The sequence below is a fragment of the Lissotriton vulgaris genome, chromosome 3_1 (genome assembly GCF_964263255.1).
Source record: "Lissotriton vulgaris chromosome 3_1, aLisVul1.2, whole genome shotgun sequence".
Lineage (NCBI taxonomy): Eukaryota > Metazoa > Chordata > Amphibia > Caudata > Salamandridae > Lissotriton > Lissotriton vulgaris.
In genome coordinates, this window is record NC_141689.1 from 1,353,668,360 (window position 1) to 1,353,695,076 (window position 26,717).

The 26,717-nt window shown below is 45.4% G+C and overlaps 1 protein-coding gene across 1 annotated transcript in view; it reads left to right on the forward strand.

The window, feature by feature from the left end:
• DNAH6 (dynein axonemal heavy chain 6) overlaps positions 1-26,717 on the forward strand; it is a 2,460,712-nt gene that overhangs the window by 741,836 nt on the left and 1,692,159 nt on the right. Inside the window, exon 24 of the mRNA XM_086961829.1 lies at positions 13,148-13,364. Within this exon, the coding sequence (XP_086817955.1) occupies positions 13,148-13,364 (217 nt within the window). The remainder of the gene's footprint in view (positions 1-13,147; positions 13,365-26,717) is intronic.

A 26,717-nucleotide genomic window follows, 5' to 3' on the forward strand; every position in this document is an offset into this window, starting at 1 on the left:
TATATTGATCACCCCAGATTGGTCAAGAAGGGTGTGGTACACAGATCTACTTCACCTCTCATCGCACCTGCCGCTCCATCTCCCTCTCAGAGCAGATCTCCCCTCGCAGTCGCAGGGGCAGGTTCTACACCCCCACCTCCTGAGCATGCACCTTCATGCCTGGAGATTGAATGGGGCAACCTGAGTTCTTTCTATCTCCCACCGGATGTGGTGGATGTTATTTTATCGTCCAGGCGACACTCCACTAAGTCTATTTACTCTTCCAGATGGTCTAAGTTTGTTAAATGGTGTGGAGAGAGATTCATTGATCCTTTAAAGGCCCACTTGCCGGATATTCCTCAGTTTTCGCTGTTTTTGGCCCAGCAGGGCTGTGCTGTGTCCACTGATAAGGGCTATTTGTCAGCTTTATCGGCGTTTCTTTGTTTGCCGGATCAGCCGTCTTTATCTAAATCTCCCATTGTTTTGAGGTTTATTAAGGGCCTTACCAATAGGTTTCCGCCTACTCCTTTTGTTATGCCTCAATGGGATTTTAATCTTGTGTTAACTTTCTTGATGGGTTCCCCTTTTGAACCCTTACATAGTTGTCCTTTGAGGCTTCTGTCTTTTAAAATGGTCTCTCTTGTGGCTATTACCTCAGCAAGGAGGGTGAGTGAGCTTTAGGCTCTTAGTTCAAAACCCCCATTTCGACCATACATGCTGAAAGGATGGTCCTCAGGACCAGGGCTGCTTGTCTTCCTACGGTGGTTACTCCCTTCCATTTACGGTAGTCCATTACTCTTCCTGTGTTATATCCTCCACCTCACCCTTCCAAGGAGGAGGAGAGACTTCACCGCCTGGATCCTAAACGAGCGGTGAGCTTATATTTGGACAGGACTAAGGACTTGCGATTAGACGATCAGCTCTTTGTGGGCTAGGTTGGAAGCATGAAGGGCAAGGCTGTGCACAAGCGCCCTCTATCCAGGTGGATCATCTTGTGCATCAAGATCTGCCACGCCCTGGCTGGTAAGGAGCCTCCTGAAAGTATTAGAGCTCATTCTACCAGAGGCAAGTCATCTACTTCTGCCTTGTCCTGAGGCGTACCTGTAGTGGACATTTGTAAGGCAGCGACTTGGGCCTCCCTTCATACTTTCGTAAAGCATTATTGCTTGGACTCCGAAATGAGGAGGGAGGGCCATTTTGCGCGATCTGTCCTGCAGGACTTTTTGGTATGGAAGGGTGGACACCCACCTCGGGGAGTGGGACTGCTGTGGGAATCTATTCATAAGGTGAGGAATCCATGGGCAGATGTATCCATCAGAAGAACAAGTTACTTACCTTCGGTAACGCTTTTTCTGGTGGCTACAGTATCTGCCTATGGATTTCTCACTGACCCACCCTCCTCCCCTATGTCCACCCTTGTATACCTTAAAGATGGCATTGTTTAACATGTTTGTTTTACATTTGTTTCTTCAATTTGTATTTGTGTGATTTATAGGAAATTCTTTTGCTCTTTGGCTTTCCTTTTGATGTTATACTATGTGTAGTTGTTTGAATATTGTGTACTGTGTATACTTTGATTCTGTTGTCGGTCCACCCGTTCACCTCGGAGGCACGGAAAAAATGGGTGGAACTGACGTCATCACACCGACGAACTTCCGGGTACATGAAGCACTATGCCCGAGGTGCCTGGCGCCTGAGGTTGACATAGACCACCTGCTGTGGGGCTGTCCAAAGTTGGGGACATACTGGCTGGAAGTGGGGGAACTCCTGAATGTGGGGACCGACAGGGAGGTAGACTTTGACATGGCGGCGTGCCTATTGCTCTGGTTTCCGCACACAAAGAACACAAAAATAACTAGCAAATTCATTGATCTAGGGCTCATATTGGCGCAAAGAGAAATTACCTGGCACTGGAAGTCTAAAGAGGGTCCGTCAGTGAGGAGATGGATGAACGAACTGCTGAAATGGTCTGAATGTGAGAGTGTGCTCCGGATGAGACAGGCTGTCAGGATTGATAATGACAAGATCTTGGAAATGTCAAGGGCGTGGGTGATGATAGTCCAAGCGTTGCGTGATTACATGGTGGAGGACGAAGAATAGACATATCACACACCTAGGGCTCCATGAGGCTTGCAAGAGTAAAGGCACCACTCGATGTGTAGCGTGCTCCACTGTAGTGTTAGCAAGACCAGGCCCACATCAGCAGCGGTTGCGGGGGGGGGGGAGGGAAGAGGGTGTTGTTTGGGGAAGGTGTTAGGCACCGAGGCCATGTTCTGGAAGACACTGCAGTTGAACCTAGGGTTAGGCACGCTTCCAAGGGTACCTAAAAAATCACGCCGACGAGGCTCCCTTATGTCTCTAGTGACGTCATGCGGAGTCGCTAGCAGAGCCGTAGCATTGTGACTTCCTCGTCGGCGGGGAGAGCTAAGAAAAAAATCAGTGGAATGCTGGTTCAGGGGATATTCATAAGATAAGGAATCCACAGGCAGATACTGTATCCACCAGAAAAAGCTTTACCGAAGGTAAGTAACTTGTTCTTCTAGTCGTCATTTGATGTGGAATGGAAAAACTTATTTTGATAGTCAATGTTGTCTAAGTACTACCTCATTATTCTTATGTCATTTTTTGTTGATATTTGATTGCATTTAGTTAGTTGTTTATTCAATGTTAAGTTTAGAAATGGTTCTCCAGTATTGGATCTTTCATAGATGCACATACTTGAATCATTCTCTGTTGCGGAAGTGGGAGTGCCACTCTACCATAATAAACCAGTATGCATCATTAACATAGGCTAAAATGGCAACGTAAAGTCAACGTAGCAGCCTATCTATACTGAATTTGAACTATAACCAATCAGGCCCCCGAACACTCTAGAATACTCCAAAGAGAGGCTAAATCCCTTATATTTTCTACCTCACGTCATGTGAAGGGAGTCTCCCTGAGCTCTTCTCAGTTATCTACCAAGGACGTTTCCCAAATCCAGTTACGCCACAGCAGCCATCACAGCCTAGTATTCCCCCCCCCCCCCCCCCCACCCCATCACCAAGAACAACAAGACCAAGCCCACCTCTGGTAACTTCAGGGATGGCACCTCCATCTGGTATTGTGCAGCCTCCAAATGATGATCCTACATGAAATGAAATTAAATGAAATGAATTTGTACTTGTAAAGCGCACTTATACCCCAACCAGGGTTTCCTGGCGCTGTACGCATACCGCTGTGGAACCCTTCCTGGCTTTTCCCTGTGAAATGTCCACTCCTGGGCACCCCCAAGGTGAAGCCAGGCCTCCCAGCGCTGTTGGGGCCGTTGTGGAGATTAAGCAAGCTATTGCCCAGAGTTGCAGAGTGGGACCCATGATTAGAATAGGCACCGAGACCAGAATTATCAGGTCCGAGGAAATTGAGCCCAAGACCCGCTGAGGGGGAAATTGAACCCTGGTCCTGGGCCAGACCTCTGCATCTGTAAGTGGAAATATTCAATCAATCTACTTGGTAATTTCCCTACACATATTTTTAATATGTCAGGCTGACCACTGATTAAAGTTTTTTTGTGAGGTATTCAAACTTGACATTTTTTATTCACTTTTTCACACTATTGTCACAAAATCCAGCTCCGCAGTATCCTGGCGTTGTAGCACACCAGGGAGGCATTCGGCTTCTCCTGGTGGGCCCAATGATGAAGCATGTCAGCAACCAGGGTGGTGAGTGAGGGCTTCCTGAAAAATCCAATGTGATTTATTTATTTATTTTTTCCTAACCTTTCTCACGTGTCTGTGCTTACACACATTAAAGACTGACACTCTTTTGTTGTTTGAATACATTTACCTGGGGGACTGAGAGTGTCCTTTTTCTCTCTCTCTCCTGTTGTTGAAACCCGCTCTAATCATTGAGCCACACTTCTCCACTCATCAACAGATGATGATAAGGAAGAGTGTCAAATTGCTGATGATCCATCCAACCCTGAATGAAACGACAACCTGGTTCCTACCCCCTTTCTACCAGTTTCACACCCAGTGCACTCGCCTCTGGACGATATAGGGGGTTCCAGAACCTCATGGAGAGAGCTGCTAAGAGGTTCCAACTGCCAATGACTGTCAAACAGACAGATTGTTTCTTATATGACTTCAAGGAGTAAGCAAGGAAGTCAGAGCACACTATTCCCATAGTGTATTATATTTGGGAAGAAGGCGTAAGCTTAATGCAGAACCCAGCCATACTGGCAGCGGTATTGGAGCAAATAGATACAAAATGGATGCTGCCAGAGAATTCACCGGCCTGTTTAGTGGGTCACCCAAAGCCAGACTCTGTAGTTGCCCAACCGGCTCAATGTCGATCTAAGAACCCATCTACACCAGTCACAACTCCACCAGATCCTGAAGGCAGGCACCTAGACAATATAGGCAAAAGGTTCTCCGGGATGTCAGCCATTACCGTCCATGCGGCTAATTCTCTTGGTACTTTTGATAGGTACTACTGACAAACGCGGTCCGACATTAGTGCACTGATAAATCTCTTGTCTGAAGAAAAATGGTCGGAGGCTAAAAAAATACTTCAAAAATGAGAACAAACATCTTCTGAAGTCATTGTGCAATGGACATTGCTTTCACAGGATTCGGTCAGCTGGCAGGGTCAGCAATCTTGAGGTGGCAGGGATTGCTAAAGGCAACATACTTTAGACCTGAAGTGTAGTTCAAGATCCTCGACATGGCTTACGATGGGGAAACCCTATTTGGTAAACATATTGGTGATGCTTTATTGACAATGAAAACAGACAAACACACAACCAGATCCCTTAGCACCCTTCAATAAAAAAAGTTGTATGCCTACAAGACTGCTTGCTATTCTGACTCAAGCGTATGAATCTATAAAAGATCCATAATGCATCCGCCCGAGTCTTTTGGGCAATAAAGTGCTCCTGAAATTCTCACTTCCGGGTAACGTCTCTTTTCTTGTGGAAGAGGTTTATGCAGACATTATGCGCCAAGCCAGAGCGCATGTATGTGATCCCCCGCCGCTGAAGAGGTTTGGACTAACTGGCCAGCTCGATGGAGCACTTCTTTGGTTGATTGCGGTAGCAATAGAGTCCAGCACCCACCAGGACGCTTGGAGACACAACGCGGTTTGAGGGTAATTCTATCCTCTATCTGGGTGACCGGGATTCCTGTGCCTACCCCCGCGAAGGATACCAGGCGGAGAGGTTGCAGCGGTTTTGTGAAGGGGGACTCGAGGGGGCACTGAACTGCACATTGGCCTCACCTCCCAATGGACTTTGAGAACTGCGCCCGTCACGGAACCCAGCTCCAAATTTTCATCACCCCAACAGCACTTTCCTACTCCCACGAGGCACAACACTGAGGCTTTGTGGGAAGTGTAGTTCCACCACACAGGACTACACTGGAGGGCCGGACCATACCTTGTGGGTGGAGTATGACAATCGCTTAAAACAACGTGACTGGACGATGTTGCGCAGCACAAGGAGCAGCTGGAGAGGGGCGCTGAGGAAGGCAGAAATTGCCAAAATGCATCCGCCCGAGTCTTTTGTGCAATAAAGTGCTCCTGAAATTCTCCCTTCCGGGTAACGTCTCTTTTCTTGTGGAAGAGGTTTATGCAGACATTATGCGCCAAGCCAGAGCGCATGTACGTGATCCCCCGCCGCTGAAGAGGTTTGGACTAACTGGCCAGCTCGTTGGAGCACTTCTTTGGTTGATTGCGGTAGCAATAGAGTCCAGCACCCACCAGGACGCTTGGAGACACAACGCGGTTTGAGGGTAATTCTATCCTCCATCTGGGTGACCGGGATTCCTGTGCCTACCCCCGCGAAGGATACCAGGCGGAGAGGTTGCGGCGGTTTTGTGAAGGGGGACTCGCGGGGGCACTGAACTGCACATTGGCCTCACCTCCCAATGGACTTTGAGAACTGCGCCCGTCACGGAACCCAGCTCCAAATTTTCATCACCCCACAGCACTTTCCTACTCCCACGAGGCACAACACTGAGGCTTTGTGGGAAGTGTAGTTCCACCACACGGGACTACACAGGGGGGATGGACCATACCTTGTGGGTGGAGTATGGCAATCGCTTAAAACAACGTGACTGGACGATGTTGCGCAGCACAAGGAGCAGCTGGAGAGGGGCGCTGAGGAAGGCAGAAATTGCCGAAATGCATCCGCCCGAGTCTTTTGTGCAATAAAGTGCTCCTGAAATTCTCCCTTCCGGGCAACGTCTTTTTTCTTGTGGAAGAGGTTTATGCATATATATATATATATATATATATATATATATATATATATATATATATATATATATATATATATATATATATATATATATATACTCCACACGATCCCTCGTACGCTTGCAGCACTTGTTTCCCACTGCTTCTGCGACGAAAAAGAATCACAAACCACTGGAATTGCAGGCAAGTTCAAATTTTTATTCTTGCTTCCTAGTTACGGGTTTCGGGCACCACTTACCCTTGCCCTTGGTCACACCTATATATATATATATATATGTATAGATATAAAGATGCAGTAAACTGTTACCCACCATCCTCAAAGGTACTTAATTTACTACAATGTTTGCCTACAAGACTGCTTGCTATTCTGACTCAAGCGTGTGAATCTATGAAAGATCCAATACTGGAAAAGTAAATGAGTACTTTTTATTTTTTTTATTTTTTTTATTGAGAATGTAATTCTGGTACAAAATAACAATGAACATGATTTCATACATTATTCCATCTGGCAGGATTAAAAGGAAATATAATAAATATGATAAATAGACACTATATATATACATATACTTTTACATTCACAAAAAAGTGATAAAACCTCTCTATATAAAAATAAGTTATACTAGTAAATATATACTAGCCTATATTTGCAATCGTGAATCTCTCCAGGTTTTCAGGGGCGCTCTGATTTTTAGCCCATGCTGCCTTGTTTTCCTGCCCTTATGTGCATAAAGTGTAGACTCGATGTTATGAATACCCAAGAGCCTGGTCAGCCACATCTGAAATGATGGAGCTGTAACATCCTTCCATGCTGCTGATATAAGAATCCGCAGCACTGCCACCGATATAAAAACAAACGCTTCAGTCTCTTTATTTACAACCAGCTTACTTTCACTTCACAAGATCATTAAGGTCGGGGATAGGCCGATCTTAAAGCCTATTAGCCCCTCCCAGAATGTCTCCATATCCCCTTTTATAATACTTAATTTCTGACAATGATGGAACATGTGCAACATATCCGCAAGCCCTTTCGAGCATCTGGGGCATCTATTATCTTCCCTTTTTCCCCAGTCAAATAATTTAGAGGGTGTAAAATAGAGATTAAATAATGTTTTAAAATGCTATGCTTTTAAATTAGAAGAACGTAAAATCTCCTTATCTAATTGCAACGCTTTATCCAGATCCACGTCTGGTTCATCCAATTTTATGGCCCATGAGGCTTAATTTTTTTCCATTTCATCTTGGATCCCCGATATTAAGACATTATAGATAATTTTGATCCTTCGTCCCCCTTTTAAAAAATACTCCAATACACTACAACGATTGCCAGAGGAGATGCGGGGTCTTTTAGTTTTGAGTGTTTCCGAGACCTGGACATATTTAAAGCCTTGACTACTAGATATACCATATTTCTGCTGCATCGCACAAAAACTCATCACACCATCTCCCTCCATTATATCCCCTACTGTCCGAATACCCTGCTGATCCCAGTATTTTCATGCACCATCCATACTTAAGTTTGGGAAGAGCCCTGACTTCCAGAGTGGCGAATGAAGATTAATCTTTGGGATTAATAATGTCTTCTTCTTTAATGAGCGTCTAATCTTCCCATATTGCCATAAAAAAACTCATAAAAATGGCTTCCAGTGATTTTATCATCGCTTCATCTATTAAAAAGGGAATGGAACAAAACAAGTAAAGGACTTTGGGTAGCATAGTCATTTTCAGGACGTTGGATCTGCCTATTAGTGACAAATGCAGAGTGTCCATTCTTTTAAGATCCTGCTCCATTGTTTTTAATAGCGGGACAAAATGATCCTTTATAATTAATTCTGTTGCTGCGTTAATTGTCACTCCCAAATATATTGCAGAATCCACGTATCTGTTATCTGATTTAGGGATATTTTTACTACAGATTACCTGAGTTTTCTCCTCATTCAGGCGATCTCCTGAGTGCCTGCAAAATTCCTTGGTGATTTGGACTAATGCACGCATAGCCAACGCAGGTTCCACAGTGATTACTGCCAAATCATCAGCGTAAGCTAATATTTTGCTCTCAAATCTATTAGTTATAACCGGCTTGATCTCCTCATTGTGCAGAATCTGCCTAATTAGTGGATCTATGTACATAGCAAACAAGATGGGTGAAACGGGACACCCCTGACGGGTCCCCCTTGTTATGTTAATTCTCCCAGAGCTTTCACCCATCAACTGCACCTTAGCAACTGGATCAGAGTACATGGCTTTGATGGCAGTCAGAATTCTTGGACCAAGACCTCTTACTACAAGTACCCCCCACAGATAATCCCACCTAACGCGATCAAAGGCTTTTTCAGCATCGAGGAGGATCAAGGCCACCCCCCCGACAGCATGGGCATCAAACTAGGATATAGCTTGTCTTATATGATCGGTTGTTCCCCGTCCTGGAATGAACCCATGCTGGCAAGGGGAGACCAGACCGCCAATGACCCTCCCCAAACGCTTCGCCAAGATTTTAGCATAGATTTTATTGTCCGCATTACAAGCGATATCTGCCTATACGACCCGGGGTATTCTTTAGGCTTCCCTTTCTTGTGGAATACCACTATGTTTGTGTCCCTCCATGTCTCCGGTATTTTACCAGTACCCAATATTCCATTAAATAAATCTAGTAACAGTGGTGCCACTAGAGATACGTTTATAATCCTCCAAAGGGATACTATTCGGCCCGCTGCTTTACCGGCTGCTAGCTCCTGTAATGCCTCTAAAACTTCATTGACCTTCACGTGTATACTCCCCCTGTGGCTTCTCCCCCTCCATTTCTTCCTGGTATAATGTTTGGTAGAAATTTTTAAACACCTCAAGAATCTCCTGTGGTTCTACAAACTCCCGGCCGTTCTCCTGGATGCTAGTTATTATATTTTTGGTGGTGCCCATCTGATCCGGAGTGTCAACGCCTTGCCCGCCTGCTCACCTGTTTCGTACATTTTGCCTTTATATGCTTGATATTCGGAAGCAGCTTTTTCTGCCATTTGTTTGTGTATCTCTGCTTTAACAGAGCTAATTCTCAGCTGGCTTTCTTTCCCTTCTTTCCCTTGTATAATATCTTTGCCATTTTGCTCTTCCGCTTCTGTCAATTCAGCTAGTAACCTATCCTTATCTGCCAGCAATTGTTTCCTGATCCGGGCAGCATAGCTAATTGTTTCCCCCCTTAATGGTGCTTTAAACGTATCCCAAACATTATTTCTGGGTGCACTGTAGCGATTGGCGTCAAAGAATTCCAGGGTCCATTTCTTCAGATGCTCAACATATATGCTATCTGCCAGCAGTTTCCTATCAAATGTCCAGGCCCTTTGTTTCCTTGCTGACTTAAAAAAATCGTAGCTCAAATACAGCGGGCTATGGTCCGATAGGACCTTTGGTAGCTTCCTGATACTGACTTTGCTCATTTCTGTAGATGAAATCCAATTTTGTATATCTTTGGTATGGACATGAGAAATAGGCGAACCCGGGATTACCGGGCTCCTTGTTTCCCCATACATCTGATAGACCATGAGACTGCATCATAGAACACAAAGCCCGAAATACCCTTGGCTTCCGGCCTACATACGAGTTTTTATTGATAAGGTCGGCAGATATATTTAAGTCACCACATACCACAATAGGAATGGACCAGTTAGACAAATCCCTCTCTAACAATTCGAAAACCTCAGGGTCATCTTGGTTAGAGCCATATATCCCACAGATTGTTATACCAATACACAATTCGACCAATGCCCATCTCCCTGATGCATCAGCCTTGAAGCGCTTGGCCTCAACCCCCAAGTCCAGCTTTCCCTAGAATGACTACCCCTCTTACTGTTGAAGTTTGAGATGAACATGACAGAATATCGAAGCCTTCCAAATTAAGCAGCTGTTTCTTTGCCCAGGGTAGATACGTTTCTTGTAGACATAAGATGTCTATATGTTCAGATTTAACAAAGTCAGCCAATCTACGCTTTTTTCCAATCATTAAGCCCTCCTATATTAATCGAGCATATACTAAGATTCACCATTATTACATTTGAACATTTCCTTCACTTTTTATACCACCAGCTGAATAAAGACAACACGTATTCCAAAAGAAAAACCATACCCCTCTCCCAAAAATGAAAACACATTTGTACCATAAATTCTCTTTTTTGGGCTTTTTTCCCCCCTTGCTCACCCCCCTACTGCCCCCCCATCCTCCCTAAACCCACCCTAGCTCCCCCCCCCCAGCTCCTCCCACCCTTGTGAAGTGCTCAAACCTTGGTCTGTGCTTGTGATGCTTGCAGTGGTAGCGGTTTGGGCACTTTCTTCCAGTTACGGTTCAGCACACAATACCCCTTTTATACCCACACGTAATAGAGAATACTGAGAAATCGCAACGCCACGTCCCCCCCTTAGCCATATCCAGCTAGTTTCCTCACCTTTACGCTAGTTTCCCAAGCTACCAAGGGAGTCCAGATACTCTTGTGCTTTCACTTCTGAAGCAAAATACTGAGTCCGACCTTCATTTATTATTTTGAGTTGTGCTGGATTGATGAGGTATACTTGTATGTGCTTATCCTGAAAAGGTTCAATCAGTTGTCTCAACCTCCAGCGCCTCTCAACCGTTACGTGACAGTAATCTGGCCTGACAAAAAAAGTGACTCCCTCACTAGATCTTCTTGCCTCTGGTCTGGCTTTTTCAGCTATGGCCTGTTCTAAAATGAAATTGCCCAAAAATATTAAAATTTCCCTTGGCTTATCTCCTTTCCCTGCACCGGATCGGATTTTAAACAGAGTGCAATGCGCCCTCTGGATTTCCGCCAACCAGTTCCAATCAGAAAGCTCTGGAAAGGCCGATTTGAATAGATTTATCATGTAAGCCCTGACATCCGATCCCTCCACCCCTTCTGATATCCCAAGCACCTGCAGATTGTTCCGCCTAAGCCTATTTTCCATGTCCTTCAGCTTCCACTGGATATCAATGACCTGGGCACTTTGGGACTCTTCTTTAGTGGTGGCTGCGGCGGCCTCCGACTCTGTTGCGACAATCCTTTCTTCGAGATTTGACACCCTATCTCCCACAGTAACACATGCCTTGGACAGCTTCCTGACCACACCTTGCATCTTCCGCATTGCTGCTTGCGATTTGCGGCTATCCTGGCGTGTATCCTCACGATGGGCAAGAATTGCCTGATGAATAACCTCTAGGAGCAGAGGATGGATTACAGGAGTTTCTACATTAGGGCTGCCCTGGAGTGGCATGGAGGATGAATGATCCCAGCTTAGATCTCGCACAGACTGCTCCTGTAGGTTTAGTTCAGCGTTAGGTCTTTTAGCCATGCTATGGGGATTTTGTTCGAGATCGCTTTCAGATTCAAAGTTACTCTCCACCTGAGATGAACTCCGGTCATCTTCAGACCACTCCGCCTCTTCTGAAACAGAGTAGAAGCATTTGCTGCTTTCTTTCTCTTTACCATCCATCGGGCCATGGAAGGACACAGCCCTCCAGTCTCTTCTTCTCCCAAAGTACTGCCATCGCCTGCTTGAACCGGCACCAGCGCTGCCCGACCGCCCACATCCTCATTCTCTCCCTGTGGGATGGAAGTATCATTACCCAGGGCCTGCCCCTCCGTCACTGCTGCCTTGGTACTGCTAGGTACTCTGTCCAAATTGCCAGGATAGTTAATCCTAGTGTCCCCCATTTTGCCAGGCGTAGAGACCTCTGCTCGCTCTATTATTGGGTTTTTGCCTGCGTGGTCCTGAAGGTTATCTTGGTTGATAATATCCTTTGGCAAAGGGGTGCGCGCTGCATCCATACCATCCGTAGCTGACACTTGTGCTCCCGCTGCCTCGATCTCCTGTGAGCATAGTGCAAGGGCAGCTACCTCTTCCGCGCCACCAACCTTAAAGATCTGCCTCTTGCCACTCCGTGAACACAACTCTGGGATTGATGCGGTCGCCTGACGGTCTTTGCTGCGGTTTGCTTCCCTTTTCTTGGCGGCTCCACTGGCAACGTGCGCAGCTTGCATGGCAACTCGTCCTTTCCTGGTTCCTGCCCAGATTGCTCCGCTGCCTGAACTTTCCTCCGGGCTGCCACCGCTCCTGATTTCGCCGATACTGCAGCCGCTACCTTCGGAGCCATTCCGTCGGTGCTCCGCTCGCTCCGCTCACTCTGCTTACTCCGCCCGCCTACCATGCTGAAGCTGAAGCCGGAACCACAGAGACAGGACACCGCTCGGCACTCACAGCAGCCCAAGCCTGGGCTCCGTTAATTGTGCTATCTTTGCTGTTGATGCCCAAAACGTACAGTAAGTGAGGGACAGTATTTAGGTCTTATTCTTTCTTCGTACACTGCCAATTATTACCATCCGACGCCGGTGCAGGGGCTCAAACAAACCGTGCCCTTCCCGCTTGTACTGCAAAACAACTACTACGCAGTCGCCATCTTGCTTTCTCCCAAGAGATGATCGGAAATGCTACATGTTCTCCACATTGCCATTATATCCTATGTTAATGATGCATATTGCTTTATTATGGTACAGTGGGACTCCTACTTCGACGATGGGGAATGATTCAAGCATGTGAATATATGACAGATACCAATACTGGAGAACTACAGTTACATGTAAGTAACTCATTTTCTTCTTGTAGGTCAATATGAAAGTAAAATCATTTCAAAGTAGTAATTTTTGCTGTTTTATCTTATGTGTATCTGTGCGCATATGGGTAGATGTGACAACAAACAGCTCAATTTATTTCTGTATTCGAACGTGCTTCAATCATCAATAAAATATATTCCCAAATATACAGCTGTAAAATATTATAGTTCATTACAAATAAGCTCATACTTCTCACATTCCATTCTCACCTAGTATTTGTGAATAGGTTTAATAATGTTGATATATTATATGCTCATTTAAAGTTGCACATGTTTTACATTGAACAGGTTCTACTTTTTGTCAAATGATGAACTGCTGGAGATTTTGGCTCAGACACGCAATCCTCAAGCTGTTCAGCCTCACTTGAGGAAATGCTTTGACTCTATTTCCAGGCTAGAATTTGCTGAAGTACAGCCTTCTGAAGGGGAGCCTCCCGCAGATGGAGAGCAAAGAAAGGTGTTCACGAATGATATATTAGCAATGCTTTCACCTGAGGGAGAGCGGGTAAGGCTGTTGTTATCCAATGCCAATTTGTGTGTGTGTAGGAGCCATGGTTCCACAGTACAGTATCTGTCGTAAAGCCTGATCAAAATGTTTTATTGGCTGCTGCTATTACATGCTCAGTGGTGCTGAATTTGCTTTGAAGATTCTAAAAAAGTGTTTCTGCATGAAAAAGGTAGCTGAGGTACAACAACAAAGAAACACAGCACAATACCCAGTGGCTTAACAAAAGCTAATGGGCCCACCTTCTAAACACATGGAGGGAGTGGGATCCCCTACCTACCACTTTGGCCCACTCCCATAAAATGAATGGCACTGTAAAAGAAATTAAATACATGTGAAAGGGGGATATGAAAAAGAGAGGGACACCATTAGAGTGTGGTAGTGAGGGAATGCGCTGAGAAGGAGGGCATGATTTTGATTTGTAGCTACTCCCAACTGCCTTATTAATCCCACACTTATTCTGCTTATGCTCTGGGTAAGGGTGTGCCTCTGGGGATGGAGTGTTGGCGGAGGATGGATTGATGGATGCATGGATAGCAGGGATGAATCGATTGATGGATGGATGGATGGATGGATAGAGAGAAAAATTTATTGATTGGCAAATAAAGAGAAGAATGGATGGATGGAGAGAATGATGGAGTAGGAGGATGGATAGAAGACAAGTTTCAGGGGAGAATCCGAATATGTGGCCAGCTTGTTCCCTTCACTTACTGCTATTCATTAGTGATATGCTTGAAAGTGGTGGGCAGTTTATTTTTCTGGCTACCGCCTTCTTTATTCTAAATCCTAAGTGCCAGGTTTTACCATGCAATGATTTAATCATTTAAGCCAAACCAGGCACCCGCAGCACGGGACGCACGAGGGCACGCCCGCGCCATGCTTGGGCAAAACCAGGGCAAAGGGTGGCCCGTCTGCACCCGTCATATCCCGTCATAGCCCAGAAGAGGCTGGGCTGGGCCCCGTCTCTTGGCTTGGTGTTCGGCGGATTGGACTCTTGTGCAGGCCTGGTCTACAAGTTTTGTGAAAGGGCCTCTAAGGACTCTTGACTGCTCCTGGCTGCTGAAATCCGTGAGGTAGGAGATCCTTCTGAGTATTGTTCCCTTGAAGCAGGAGTAGCACGTCTGTGGCTGTACATTTAGCTGCCAATCCTTTTCCTCAACCCTCCTGGTACTGCAAGTTGGGTAGAACATTTGCAAGTGATGGGAAGACGTAAAGGGGGAGCGCTAGCACCTCCAGCACCTCCAGGTTCTCCATACACCACAATGGACGCTTTTTTAACACAGGCAGCAGGGATCAAGCAGGGATCACGGAGAAAGAAATCGAACTGGTGTCCAGTCGGCTCTCCCGCTCGCCTTTACCTTGTCTTGCTTCTAGCCCACTGCAGAGGGGGGTAGCATCTCGGACTGCGCCCAAGTAAGCAATCCTGCTTTTGGGACCTCATCTGGTCCAACTAGTTCACCGGCTCTGGGGGATATGATAGAGGGAGTCCAGCAAGTGGGATCTCACGGGCCAGAGGCAGCTAGAGCCAGCCTTAACAGCCCTGTCCCTATAGCACCAACCACTTCAAACGTGAGGGTAGTGTGGGTAACTTAGGGATGCCAAAAGTGTGGGGAGAACCGGGGTAAAACGGAAAGGTCCAGCTACAGGTGCAAAAGCCAAATGTCCAAGGGAAGAAGGGAATGGACATGGTGTGAGCAAAACCACTTCACTAACCAAGGTGGACATGGAAGCTGTGATGGACATCTCGATGGGCTCACTTACGACTAAAATTTAGTGCAAATTAGACCCCATCATGATACGTTTAGCAGGAGCTAATAGAGATCAACCAATGGAGGCTAGCAGGGGGTCTGGATTTTCAGGGGGGCCCCACTTGTTATTGTATTGTATTGTAATTGCATTTATATAGCGCTTACTACCCCTGATGAGGCGTCAAAGCGCTTTTTCGGCGAGTAGCACACTACTCCGGGACCCATAGAGGATTAGTGTTGAATTAGTATAGTGAAACATGCAAGTACATTTTAAGTGGTGTATAGGTTAGTCAGTTATTTGGATTTGGAATGATAGCAGAAGGATAGAGGAGGAAGAAAGGTTTGTATTTATATAGCGCTTGTTACCCCTGATTGGGTGTTGAAGCACGCTACTCTGGAAGCCCATAAAGAATTAGTGGTGAATTAGTATGGTGAAATATGAAAGTAATTTCAGTGGTGGATATTAGTCAGTTATTTGGAGTGAGAAGGATAGCGGAGGGATAAAAGGGGAAGAAAGGTTTGCATTCATATAGCACTAGTTACCCCTGATGGATGTTGAAGCGCTTTTCTGGCGAGTAGCACGCCACTCCGGAACCCATAAAGGATTTGTGTTGAAAATTAGTATAGTAAAATATGAAGTAATTTGAGTAGTGGATATGTTATTCAGTTATTTGGGTAGAGAAGGGTAGGTGGCGGGAGAGTGAAGGGAAAGAGATTTGTATTTATATAGCGCTTGCTACCCCTGATGGGGTTTTGAAGCGCAAGTAGCACCCTACTCTGGAACCCATCAGGATTAGTGTTGAATTAGTATGATGAAACATGATTTTAGTGGTGGATATGTTAGTCAGTTATTTGGATTGAGAAGGGTTGGGGAGGGGTAGAAAAGAGGGATGAGTTTAGAAAGGTTTGTTTTGGGGGATCGGTATAGTAAAAGAGGTGTCAGATGATGCAAGGAGGGGAAGTGTAGGGGAGAGTCTAGTAAGGGTTATTTTGGGGATCATAGTAGTGGTATGGGGTTTGGGATAAATGAGAGAGTGCATGTAGAGGATATATTGATAGATGTATAGGATGAGAGATAGGGTAGTGCATTGGAAAGAGTAGTAGAAAGAAGTTTGAGACGAGTCAGAAGGTTGGGCTAGAAGATATATTGAGCGAAGTATAGGCTGAGAAATAGGGAAGTGCATTGGAAATGCTAAATTAGAAGAAAGTGATAAATATATTGATCCATGAGTACATTGAAAATATATAGATACATAAAGGAGGTATGTATATTGGGCAGCATTTCTGGCCCTAGTCCCAAACAGTCTCGAACAGGCTCAAACAGGAAACTGCCCTTGTCCTCTCTGCCCTTAACAGGCTCAAACAGGCATCTGTCCTTGTCCTCTCTGCCCTTAGCCTCGATGCCCAGGCTGAGATGCCCTAATCCTGGCCTTTTATAGACCTAGTAATTAGGTGACCCCTTCAGCCAATGAGAACTCGAGCCCTAACACTATCCAATCACAACACTAGCCCTAAAATCTAGAACCAATAGGAGACCAGGACCTTACAGCCAATCTTAGCCCTAGTCCAAGCACCCAATCAGTTAAAAAACCCTGACCTCTACGTCCAATAAAGGCCCTAGCCCTACCAGTAGTCCCAAAACAAGTCCATGCAACCAATGGCACAGGTAGCCCTAGTCCCTACTTCCAATAGAAATCCTAACCCTAGCCCTAGTCCCAACCCTACAATGATTGAATCACAGACCCAGAAACCAATCAGAACCCTCAATTACCCATCCAATGAGGACATTAACCCTAATCCAATAGAAACACCAGATACAACCACCAATCAATGTAGACATGTACTAACTACTAGCAGACCATATAAGGTCCCAGCGACCTCAGACAAGGATTGATGGCTAGGAAGTTGGAAGCTGCTTCTCCTGTTCAGAATCTCCTAGAAGACAGAAAGGCTCAATCCACACTTTGGACTTCAGCAGGTAAAGGGCCTCACTAACTTGAAATCTTACAATACTGTTTGAATAAAGCTTTACTCCCCCTGCTGGCCAAAAAACGAGGTGCACAGGCCCTAGTTAAACACAGTTTAAACAGCTCACAGAAGCACCCTCTGATGTAGAAAAATCCCTGTTGCTGGGGGGAGGAGGCAGGGGTGCTGGTTTCACTGGCTTGTGAACACAAAATGGTGGCTGGGAGTGCACTGTTTTAACATACAGGTCTTCGCACAGAGCAAAGGAGAAATTTGGAGGGGAAACAGAATAGTCACCAAGGAATGAGAGGGACAAACTGCAGAGGTTGGACTGCAAATCCCACAATTTAACACACTAAATGGAGGCAATCAAGGGCAGGGAAAACCACAAATTTAAAACACAACACAGGTGATAAAATATGCAATTACAGGCAGGCTAAAACTACAATTTTTAACTGTAACAACCACAGGCATAGACAGTATGCACAGAAAGTTCTCACCTTATCTGAAGAGCGGGGGACAGTTGGCCCAAGTGGGCATTGGTCTTCGACTGCACCTGATCACAATAGCAGTACTGTCTGTACACAGCCTACCGTGATCCCAAACGATGGAGTAGGGGTATCAAAGAGGGGGTGCTCCGCGCAGATTCTAATGTAACAGACCCTATGGGTGTGAACTCACGAATGTTGCTTCCAACGATACATCTTCCCCCGGAATGTCTTCCTTATGTTCTGGCACTCCCCCTGGGTGCTGTTGAAAATTTCGACCAACTCAAGAATAGGTTTTGCATTGTCCGGATCGGAACTTAACTCTTGGACTAAGGATGGAGAAACACATCCTTATGGTGCGTAGAGTCTCCTGGGTGGGTAGGTTAATGAAAACCTGGGCAGGATACTGTATAATTGTTAATTTCAACACAACCAATCTAGTAGAACGTATATTACACTCAGTGTCTCTGAACAATCGGAGTGGCCCTGTTTCAACCATAACCTCCTTCCACCTAGGTTACTTATACAGACTCCCCTCCAACATCCCAAGGCTCAATCAGGAGGGGACCTGGAAACTTTCTACTCATAAAGGGCGGGATTATCAGGATCGATAGCTGGTTTCCCAAGACATTCCTACCTTTAACCCCTTTGCTCCTTTGGAATCATTGGATGCTTGCAATTGACTCACAGTAGACAAATCAGCAGAGCCAGTATCCCTACACGGAGTCATCCCGGGACCTCTCACAGTAAGGGCGGATCATGAGAAAACCTGCAACCTAATTTCTTGGAAAATAGCAGGGCTTGCAAACAGTTAATTGGCTTCGGTTGGATCACCTTTATCAAAGGATTTAGTATTATATGCCTCCAGGAGACGTGGGCTACCTGTAAAAATATCTAAAGGGGTTTAAGGCCTTTTTTGTACCAGCCACTGCTTCATGGATAGGTAGACCGAAGGAGGGTCTGCTAATATACGTTTCTTTGGACATTCCATGCAGATGGAAGAAAATACCCACTGATAATGTTTGCTTGCAGGCCATTTCACTTTCTCAAGTGTCGACAAATATGTTTGGGCACTCATCTCTTTGTAACATTACTAGACTTGGAACTTTTTTAAGGAATATGGACACAAAGGGTTCCCTGACAGGTCACCTCGTGATCTCAGGAGACTTTAGCATCCATCTTTGTGGGGATCCAGAGGTAGGCTCCGAACCCAGGATGGGTTGCCCCTGGCTAGAGGGGTTACATTCTGAACACACCTTGCAGGGACATAGTCTTAACACACTAGCTGACGAGTTTGACTTAACCATGTCAAGGTCCAGGGTGGCTCATAGCAGAAAGTATTTACTCCAGACTTTTCTTGGAAGGGGGTGCTCAATGCTAATAGATTATATTTTTGTTTCCAGGCCGTTTTTCCAACTTCTTTTGGAATTCTAGTTTGAGGAGGGCATTTATAGCGACCATAACCAGCTGTGCATTTCAACCACCTGGCCAAGGTAGGGAAATCTCCCAGTGTTGTCCCTAGTGGATCCTTAAGGGTAGTAGATCAGGACAGAAGGCTTAGGTGGGAGCATATATCTCCGGACTCCTTTTATGAGACCCTTACGGCAACATGCAGGAAGGAAATCGACATTTGTACAACTGGACGTGGGGAGGCAGATGCTGTGTTGGAGGCATTTTCGGCCATTTCATGTACAATTGAACTCCTTCTAGAGGCTCCACCCACATCTCGGAAGGGATGTGCCTCGAGTTGGTTTGATCATGGCTGTTCTAAGGCAGCCAGGAATTTGAGGGCGGCCTTGAGTACCCTTACAAGGAACCTCGCCTCAGTGAGGGTGTGTCGAGGGCCATACAAAACCAAAATAGCAAGGAGGAAGAGTGAGCTAAAAGAGGAGGCTTTAAGCAAACTCAATGAGGCATGTCGCCAGAAAAATAGTACCCAATTCTGGAGCATTATTAATTGCTCCTTTTTGTCAGGGGAAAACTCTGAGCCCTTAGACATACATATTACAGAAGAGGATTGGGTCTGTCGCTTTCAGGAAATGATCCACCAGCAAGCAGACATCCAGCAAGTCAGAGTGGTAGGGAAGTCGTCCTCTTCTCATTACAGCCGAGGAACTTAATAAAGGTATAGCTGGGCTGTCTAAGAATAAAGCACCTGGCCCTGATGGCATCCATCCGGACCTCTTTTTATCTAAACCCCAGCTATGGATGCCAATCCACACTACGTTTTTAAATGCTGCTATCAGCAAGGAATGGCCTAGCACTTGGTACCTATCGACCATAGTTCCGGTTTTTTAGAAAGGAAACAGAGATAGCACCCTATGCTATAGGCCTATATACCTTTTGGACTCATTGGTTAAAGTGTTAGGACAGGTCTTGTTGGAAAGGTTGTCCACATTGGCTGATGCTAACAATATCTTGACAGATGTACAATACGGCTTTTGCCCAAGGAGGTCCACAATCGATCAATGCTTGAACTTGTATATGATCATTAGTAAATACACTGTTGCTCGTCCAGGCAGTATATATCCTGCGTTTATGGACTTGTCATCCGCATTCGATTGTGTTAACCGAAATAAGTTATGGAAATGTTTACTGTGCATGAGTGTGGATAAAGAGATCGTCCTTTTCCTACTTGAGCTACATAGGGACACTAAAGCTGTGGTACGGTTCACGAAAGAGGGACAGGTCACTCAGCAATTCCCTATTCAGAGAGGGGTGAGCCAGGGATATATTCTGGCCCCTTTTTTATTTAAACTTTATATTAATGACTTGGAGAAGGCTCGGACCTTTACTCAGGTAGATGCCCCATAGGTGGGATGGCGTGGTCTGCCAGTACTAATGTACACAGACGATGTTGTCCTCATTTCTAGGACAGAAAGAAAGGTCTACAAACCCTTCTCAATTCCTTTGTGAAATTTATGGAGGAATGGGGCCTGTTAGTCAACAACTCCAAATCCTATGTGATGGAGGTGGGTCCTGGTACGGGGAAGTCCTTTAATTTTAAGGTGGGGTCCACATCGGTCCCCAAAACTGGGGTGTTTTCCTATTTGGGGGTCACTTTGGATGCAAAACTAAAGTGGGGCCCTCTAAGAAGAAAGAAGAAAGGGGATTTTTTAAGAGCCAACGCAGCAATTTTTAACTTTGCCTCCCTGTTGGGCAGAAAACCAATAGGTGCAATACTAGAGATATATAGAGCTAAGTGCCTGGCACAGGTATCATATGGTAATGAAATCTGGGGTTACTCCATGGCTGATGAGTTACAGAGAGTTGAAAATAGATTTTTAAGACGTCCTCTATGAGTACCTCAAGGAAGCCCAACCTCTGTGGTACACGAAGAATTGGCTATGCCCTACTTGTCAGATCTATTGTCGTCTCACCCTTTAATCTACTGGCTTAAAGTGTGGGGGGAAAAGGGGCTCTCCTTACACAGAGACATCATTAGGGACCGCATGGCTCTTGATTACGCCCATCACATCCCCTGGTTAACATATATTGGGAATGGGTTCAGAACTCTTAGGAGGGCTGAACGCTTTAGTGACCCGGAAACCATTACCAGGAAAGAATTGGTTTGGGTCAAGGAGCACTTCTTTAGTTTCCAGGCAGTAAAAAGGGAGGAGTTAGAATTAATGAAACCCAGCGTACGGAGATACATTATCTTAAAAACTGTACAATCAACGGAACCGTATCTCCTAGGGTCCCAAACTCAGATGATAATTTTTTACTGACAAGGTTCCGTTATGATTTATTTTATCTTCTCCTTGCCCACCCCTGAGGGTGTAACAAAGGTCAGACCTTGCCATTATGCGGTTGCGACAACAGATCTACGCCAGACATGATCCATTTTGTAATGTTTTGCAGTTTTTACGAGATACTGAGGAAGACTTTTATAATCCCACTTTTAAAATTCCTACATTTTAATCAAGTACGTCCTGCTTTTACATTTTTAGCTCTCCTTTAAAGATCCTCGGTATGGTACGTCCTTAGTTTTCTAAAGGCGGAAGTTAGGCTTAGATTGAGCTGTGATTAGATCTTTATGTCTACCAGGCTGTTGGATTTTCTTTTATTCTGTTAACTTTTAATATGTGTGAGATATTTGTACGTTACCCGTTGACTGTTTACAGTGATTGGTGGGGGGCATTTCATTCCTTTCTTTGTATGTACTGTTTTATCTGTGACTTTTATGGTTTTTATCTGAAAAGCCGAATAAAGTATATGATGATGACTATTCAGTGACTAGTTATTTGGGCTAAAAAATCTGGGGCGTAACACAGACCCCCGCATCCCCCGCAGTTCGGGAGGGCCCTCAAGCTCCAGGGGGCCCCCTCAGCACTGCACTTCGACTGGGGAGCTCCTGATAGAGTCTGGAGGGGGCCCCTCCACGTACCTTGCAGGGGGCCCCCCTCAAATATCGTTACGCCACTATACTCACTTGGACTGTAGAGGTATTGCCCTGCAGGAGAGCCAAAACAAAATGGGATGGTAACAACTCACTGCCATGCATATAGTTCTGAGGCAAGTCCTAAAACTCCACTTGCGGGAGAATGCAATGTAAGATTGCTCAATAATACAGAGCGAGACACCCATATTATGTGTCACCTATGGGTATTCTCAAAGCACCTCGGGGGGCTGAATTCTCAGGCATTATGCCTTAATTCTTAGCTCAACCGTTTCCCAAACGGAGTGGTTTTGGGCAGATTAATTTGTCTTTTTGTGCCACAGTGATTTATATGGCCAAATAAATGCTATTTGCTAATGTACTTTAGTGAAGACACTAAAGGTCAGTCTGTAGAGCACACACTAAAAGTGACTCATTTCTTGATGATAAAATATTGTCTTACTCTCCACAACCTCAGAAGGGAGACTGGGGATTGAGCGAATAGAACAAGAGGTACGTTTTTTTTTCCCTCGGTGGAATTGTGCACATTTCATGATCATTCCATTGAACAACTGTTTGAACTTTTTATACTGTTACGACATTTGCAGAACTTTTGCTTCCCAAAACGTTTTTTTGCTAGAAAAGTCTGCAGCATACATGTGAATTTCACTACTACTTCAAGCAAAGTGTGTAACAATCAGTTCAATGGCTGATTTCCTTATTTTTGTGAAGAACATGTCTGCACAGCAAAATAATAATTTTCTGGGTTTCTCTTCCACAGAAGCTAGTTGCTGGGCATCACCTCACTTTAACTCCTACTGGTATAATAAATACATACAACATAATTGCCTGGGACTCTGGAACAGTGATAGTAACTCAATAGTTGTTATTCCTCATAGAACATTTTGGCAGCACTGTATGGACCCACTGAGCTTCCCACCTGTGACCTGTGACAGATGGTGATGACATCATATTATGGGAGACCCTCATTTACTGCATTTTTTTATGATGAAAAAAGTAGCTGTTTTTATAAATTGCAGACCAAGCCTTTTCATGTGCGTGCGAGAGGCCTGGACTCTAAAGCACATTTTAAGTTCTTGTTATGAATAGGCATATGCCAGCACCTTTAAGTTATTTAACAATAAAAACACAGAATAAATACTTAAATAAATGTATTCATATGAACATACATGGGTAGCTGTTTGGGTGGAAGTTTCTGGGCTTAGGTGCTACAAATGTCAGGGCCCAATTGTGTTGTGGCACATTCCTCGTGAAAGGCTTCACCCAAGAGCCATTGTAAAGGTAAGTATAGAGAAAAATTGAAGAATAGTGCCCTCACGATTTGTAAACAAAAGTTCAAAACGAAAATTCAAGCGTTCTTTTAAAGTTTCATGTGTGGGGTTTTTATTTTTTGTCACATCTGCGGAAAAGGGAACAGCCGACCCGTGTTTCGCCCTATTGGCCTATTGGCCGTGGGCTTTTTCAAGGCTGATAGGGTCGTGAAGGAAAGGAGAATATGAGGATATTTTACAGAGGGACAGTGTCCCAAAGTGGAGACAAGGAAGAGTATGGAATAGGAATGGAAAGAGTCGTGGGGAAGCAAACCAAGGCAGAATAGAGATCATAGAACATTTTGGCAGCACTATATGGACCCACTGAGCTTCCCACCTGTGACCTGTGACAGATGGTGATGACATCATGTTATGGAAAACCCTCATTTACTGTATTTTTCAATGATGAAAAAAATAGCTGTTTTTATAAATTGCAGACCAAGCCTTTTCATGTGCGTGCGAGAGGCCTGGACTCTAAAGCACATTTTAATTTCTTGTTATGAATAGGCATATGCCAGCTCCTTTAAGTTATTTAACAATAAAACACAGAATATATACTTGAATAAATGTATTCATATAAACATACATGCATGAGAACATATGTATATACTCAAATAGACGCCTATCTTTCTACACACATACTACATAAACACATATGCATACATACGGGCACACATGCATGCTCACACTCATACACACGTATAAAGTTATAACCACAGAGATGAGAAAAAGAGAGAAGCAGGCAGGAGAAGAGCAAACACTGGGGAGCAAGAGTTCCAGGTTGGCTAGAAGGAGAGGAAAGGAGAGGAGAACCAGAAAAAGAACAAGTGAGAGATAGAAGGGAGTAGAATTGAAGAGAGAGGGAGAGACTTGGAAAGCTACAGGGACAGGAAACAAGCAATTGCAATGCAATCAGTCTCGTCTTTGGGGTCTTATAAGTATTTAACCATGCAGCAAGTACATTATCTGCACCTGGGGTCAGTAGCGGTTTCACCGGGGTGGAAGGGTCTAACATTCTGAAATAGAGGGAGAGAACATGAGGAGATGGGTATTGCAAAGCAACACTACCCACAAAATTCAGTCATGGGCATGGAACAAAGGAAAGGGGCATAGGCATTGCAGGAGGTACAGGTGAAAAGGCAGGAGACAAAAAAGCATTAACTCTGGCTCTGACAAATTTGGTATGTTGCTAAGCTAGGCAGGAGTCAGGGTTTTCTGTAGGTGGGTTGCTCAGCCAGAAGCACTGGCAAGGGAGGACGGTAGTTACCTGAACAACTCAAGCAGGGTTTCGGGCAAGGGGCTGTGGACAACCACTCTCCTAACAGCTTGAGTACCAGTTCCCTTTCATCCACTCCCAAGCTTACCTTTAGTGGATTTTCTAGAAGCAGCTGCAGTCCTGGGATTTGGCAACAGGTTGTGCACCAGTGGCTGCTGGGGCTCTGGGAAATTGGTGCAGTAAAGTCTAGGTCATCGAGGTACTGTAGGCGGCAGAGAGCTGTTATCCTTACTGCCCGTGCCCCCTCCCTTGACCATGTCACGTACAATTGTGCCTCCGGGCTTGAGCGCGCTGTCATAGCCAGAGTGTCTGCTTCTCTCCTGGAGGCTCCCTCCGCCCCCGTCGCTGCTGCACCCTCCGGAGACCGGACACTAAACAAGCATTGAAAATGCAATAGGTCTCACCTTTGATTAAGTTAAAGCCATTTGATTTGCTAATGGTATGGTATAGAAAAGCAAATGGCTTTAACTTAATCAAAGGCGAGACCTATTGCATTTATTTTTATTGCATGTTTTTCTTGGACTGTTGGTAGCACTTTATTAGATATATTGCACTGTGTCTGTGAGTATGCACTAGAGTGGTTTTTACACTTTTTCTGTTGGCCACAGTTTTTGGGTCAACCTGCCAATAGGTTGGTGGGTCCAAGTACACTTATTCTGTTAAACTTTACTTTTAGGTTTTATTGTGAGCCTCATTTTTGTAATTCTTTTTCCATCCGTAGTGTTCTCTTTGGGCAGCCCCTACTCTCCCCCTTTTGGTTGGTCCTTATCTTCTTTGCACCCTGAAGGTGTGACAGCATACTGGGTCTCCCACCAAAACGCATGTCTGCACTTACCAAGAAGTGGACCCAAAGATCGTGGAAGTGGATTTACAAAGCTAACTGGACCCTCTGAATATTAAACGTGTTGTATACAAAACTATTATCTGAAAGAAACAGGTTAGTGTTAGATTCCTGACCTTAAAATATCCTCAGGCGTCAGACTGGATCCGGAAAGTTTTGCATAGCAGTACCCCTGCATGTCGGTAGGCGTCGTCTGCGGCTACGTGTCCGTCGTCGGAGTCGTGATCGCCGGGATGACGTCATCGGAGTACTTAGACGCCGCCCTCGTGCGCTGACGTCATTTTTGGACTAACTTTTTGATCTCTTTTGATCATCTTATCGAGTCGACATCGACTCCTGCTGCTGATAGGGATGCCTGGGTTTAAACCTTGCGAGGCCTGTCACCGCTTGATGTCAGTGACCGACCCCCACCGTCTGTGCCTTTACTGCCTCGGGGCCGACCACGACGACAAGTCATGCCCCGACTGCCGGGCCTTGACCTCGAAGGCTAGGCGGAGCGGTCCCACAAGCTGATCGAGCTCAACAGTCGGCTCCGCGCCGCTCGAGGTTCCAGTTGAGAAGGAAGTCGAGGGACCAGTCTCGGAGCCGCAGTGATTGCTCATCGAGCCATCGTCAACACTCGTCGGGCTCCACGTCCTCCGGTAAGTTGAGGCATTTAAAAAAGAAGTCAAAGAGACGACAACACTCTTCTGACTCCCCCAACCGCTCACGCGACACGGCCGGGGGTTTGGGCAACACCGCCCACGCAGCTCCACCGGAGCCGCAGGCGCCACTTCCAACCCCACACCCTCCGGTCCCTGGGCTGTATGTGACGCCGGAGGAGATACGTGATTTCCTCGTGGCCATAAGGACTCACTTCCCTCCGTCAGAGCTTGTCACGGCTGTAGGAGAGTAGGGTCTGCTTCCTATGGTCACCCCCACTATTTGCTGTGATTTTCTGTTTTTTCGACTTTAGTGTGGCTGTGGGCCTGCTAATCAGACCCACAGCCCAGCTGTTCTCTTTCTAAATTGATACCATGTACTTTAGGTACATACCTGATTGGGTATTGGGTCACCTATGTGAGCCCCGGTATTGTGTACCATAGGTATCCAGGGTATAGGTGCATCCAAGGCCTAACAGGGGCTGTAGCATGTATTATGCCACCCCTGGCTGGCTATCCACACTGACACCACAGGCTAATCACTCAGCTTGGGTAAGGTGGTGTAATCACCCTTTACTTAGATACAGTATATCTATATCTACTTTATCTATAGACACATATGCACCTATAAGTCACTCCTATGGTAGGCCTCGACAATCCTGGAGGTAGAGTGCTTGGTTTTAAG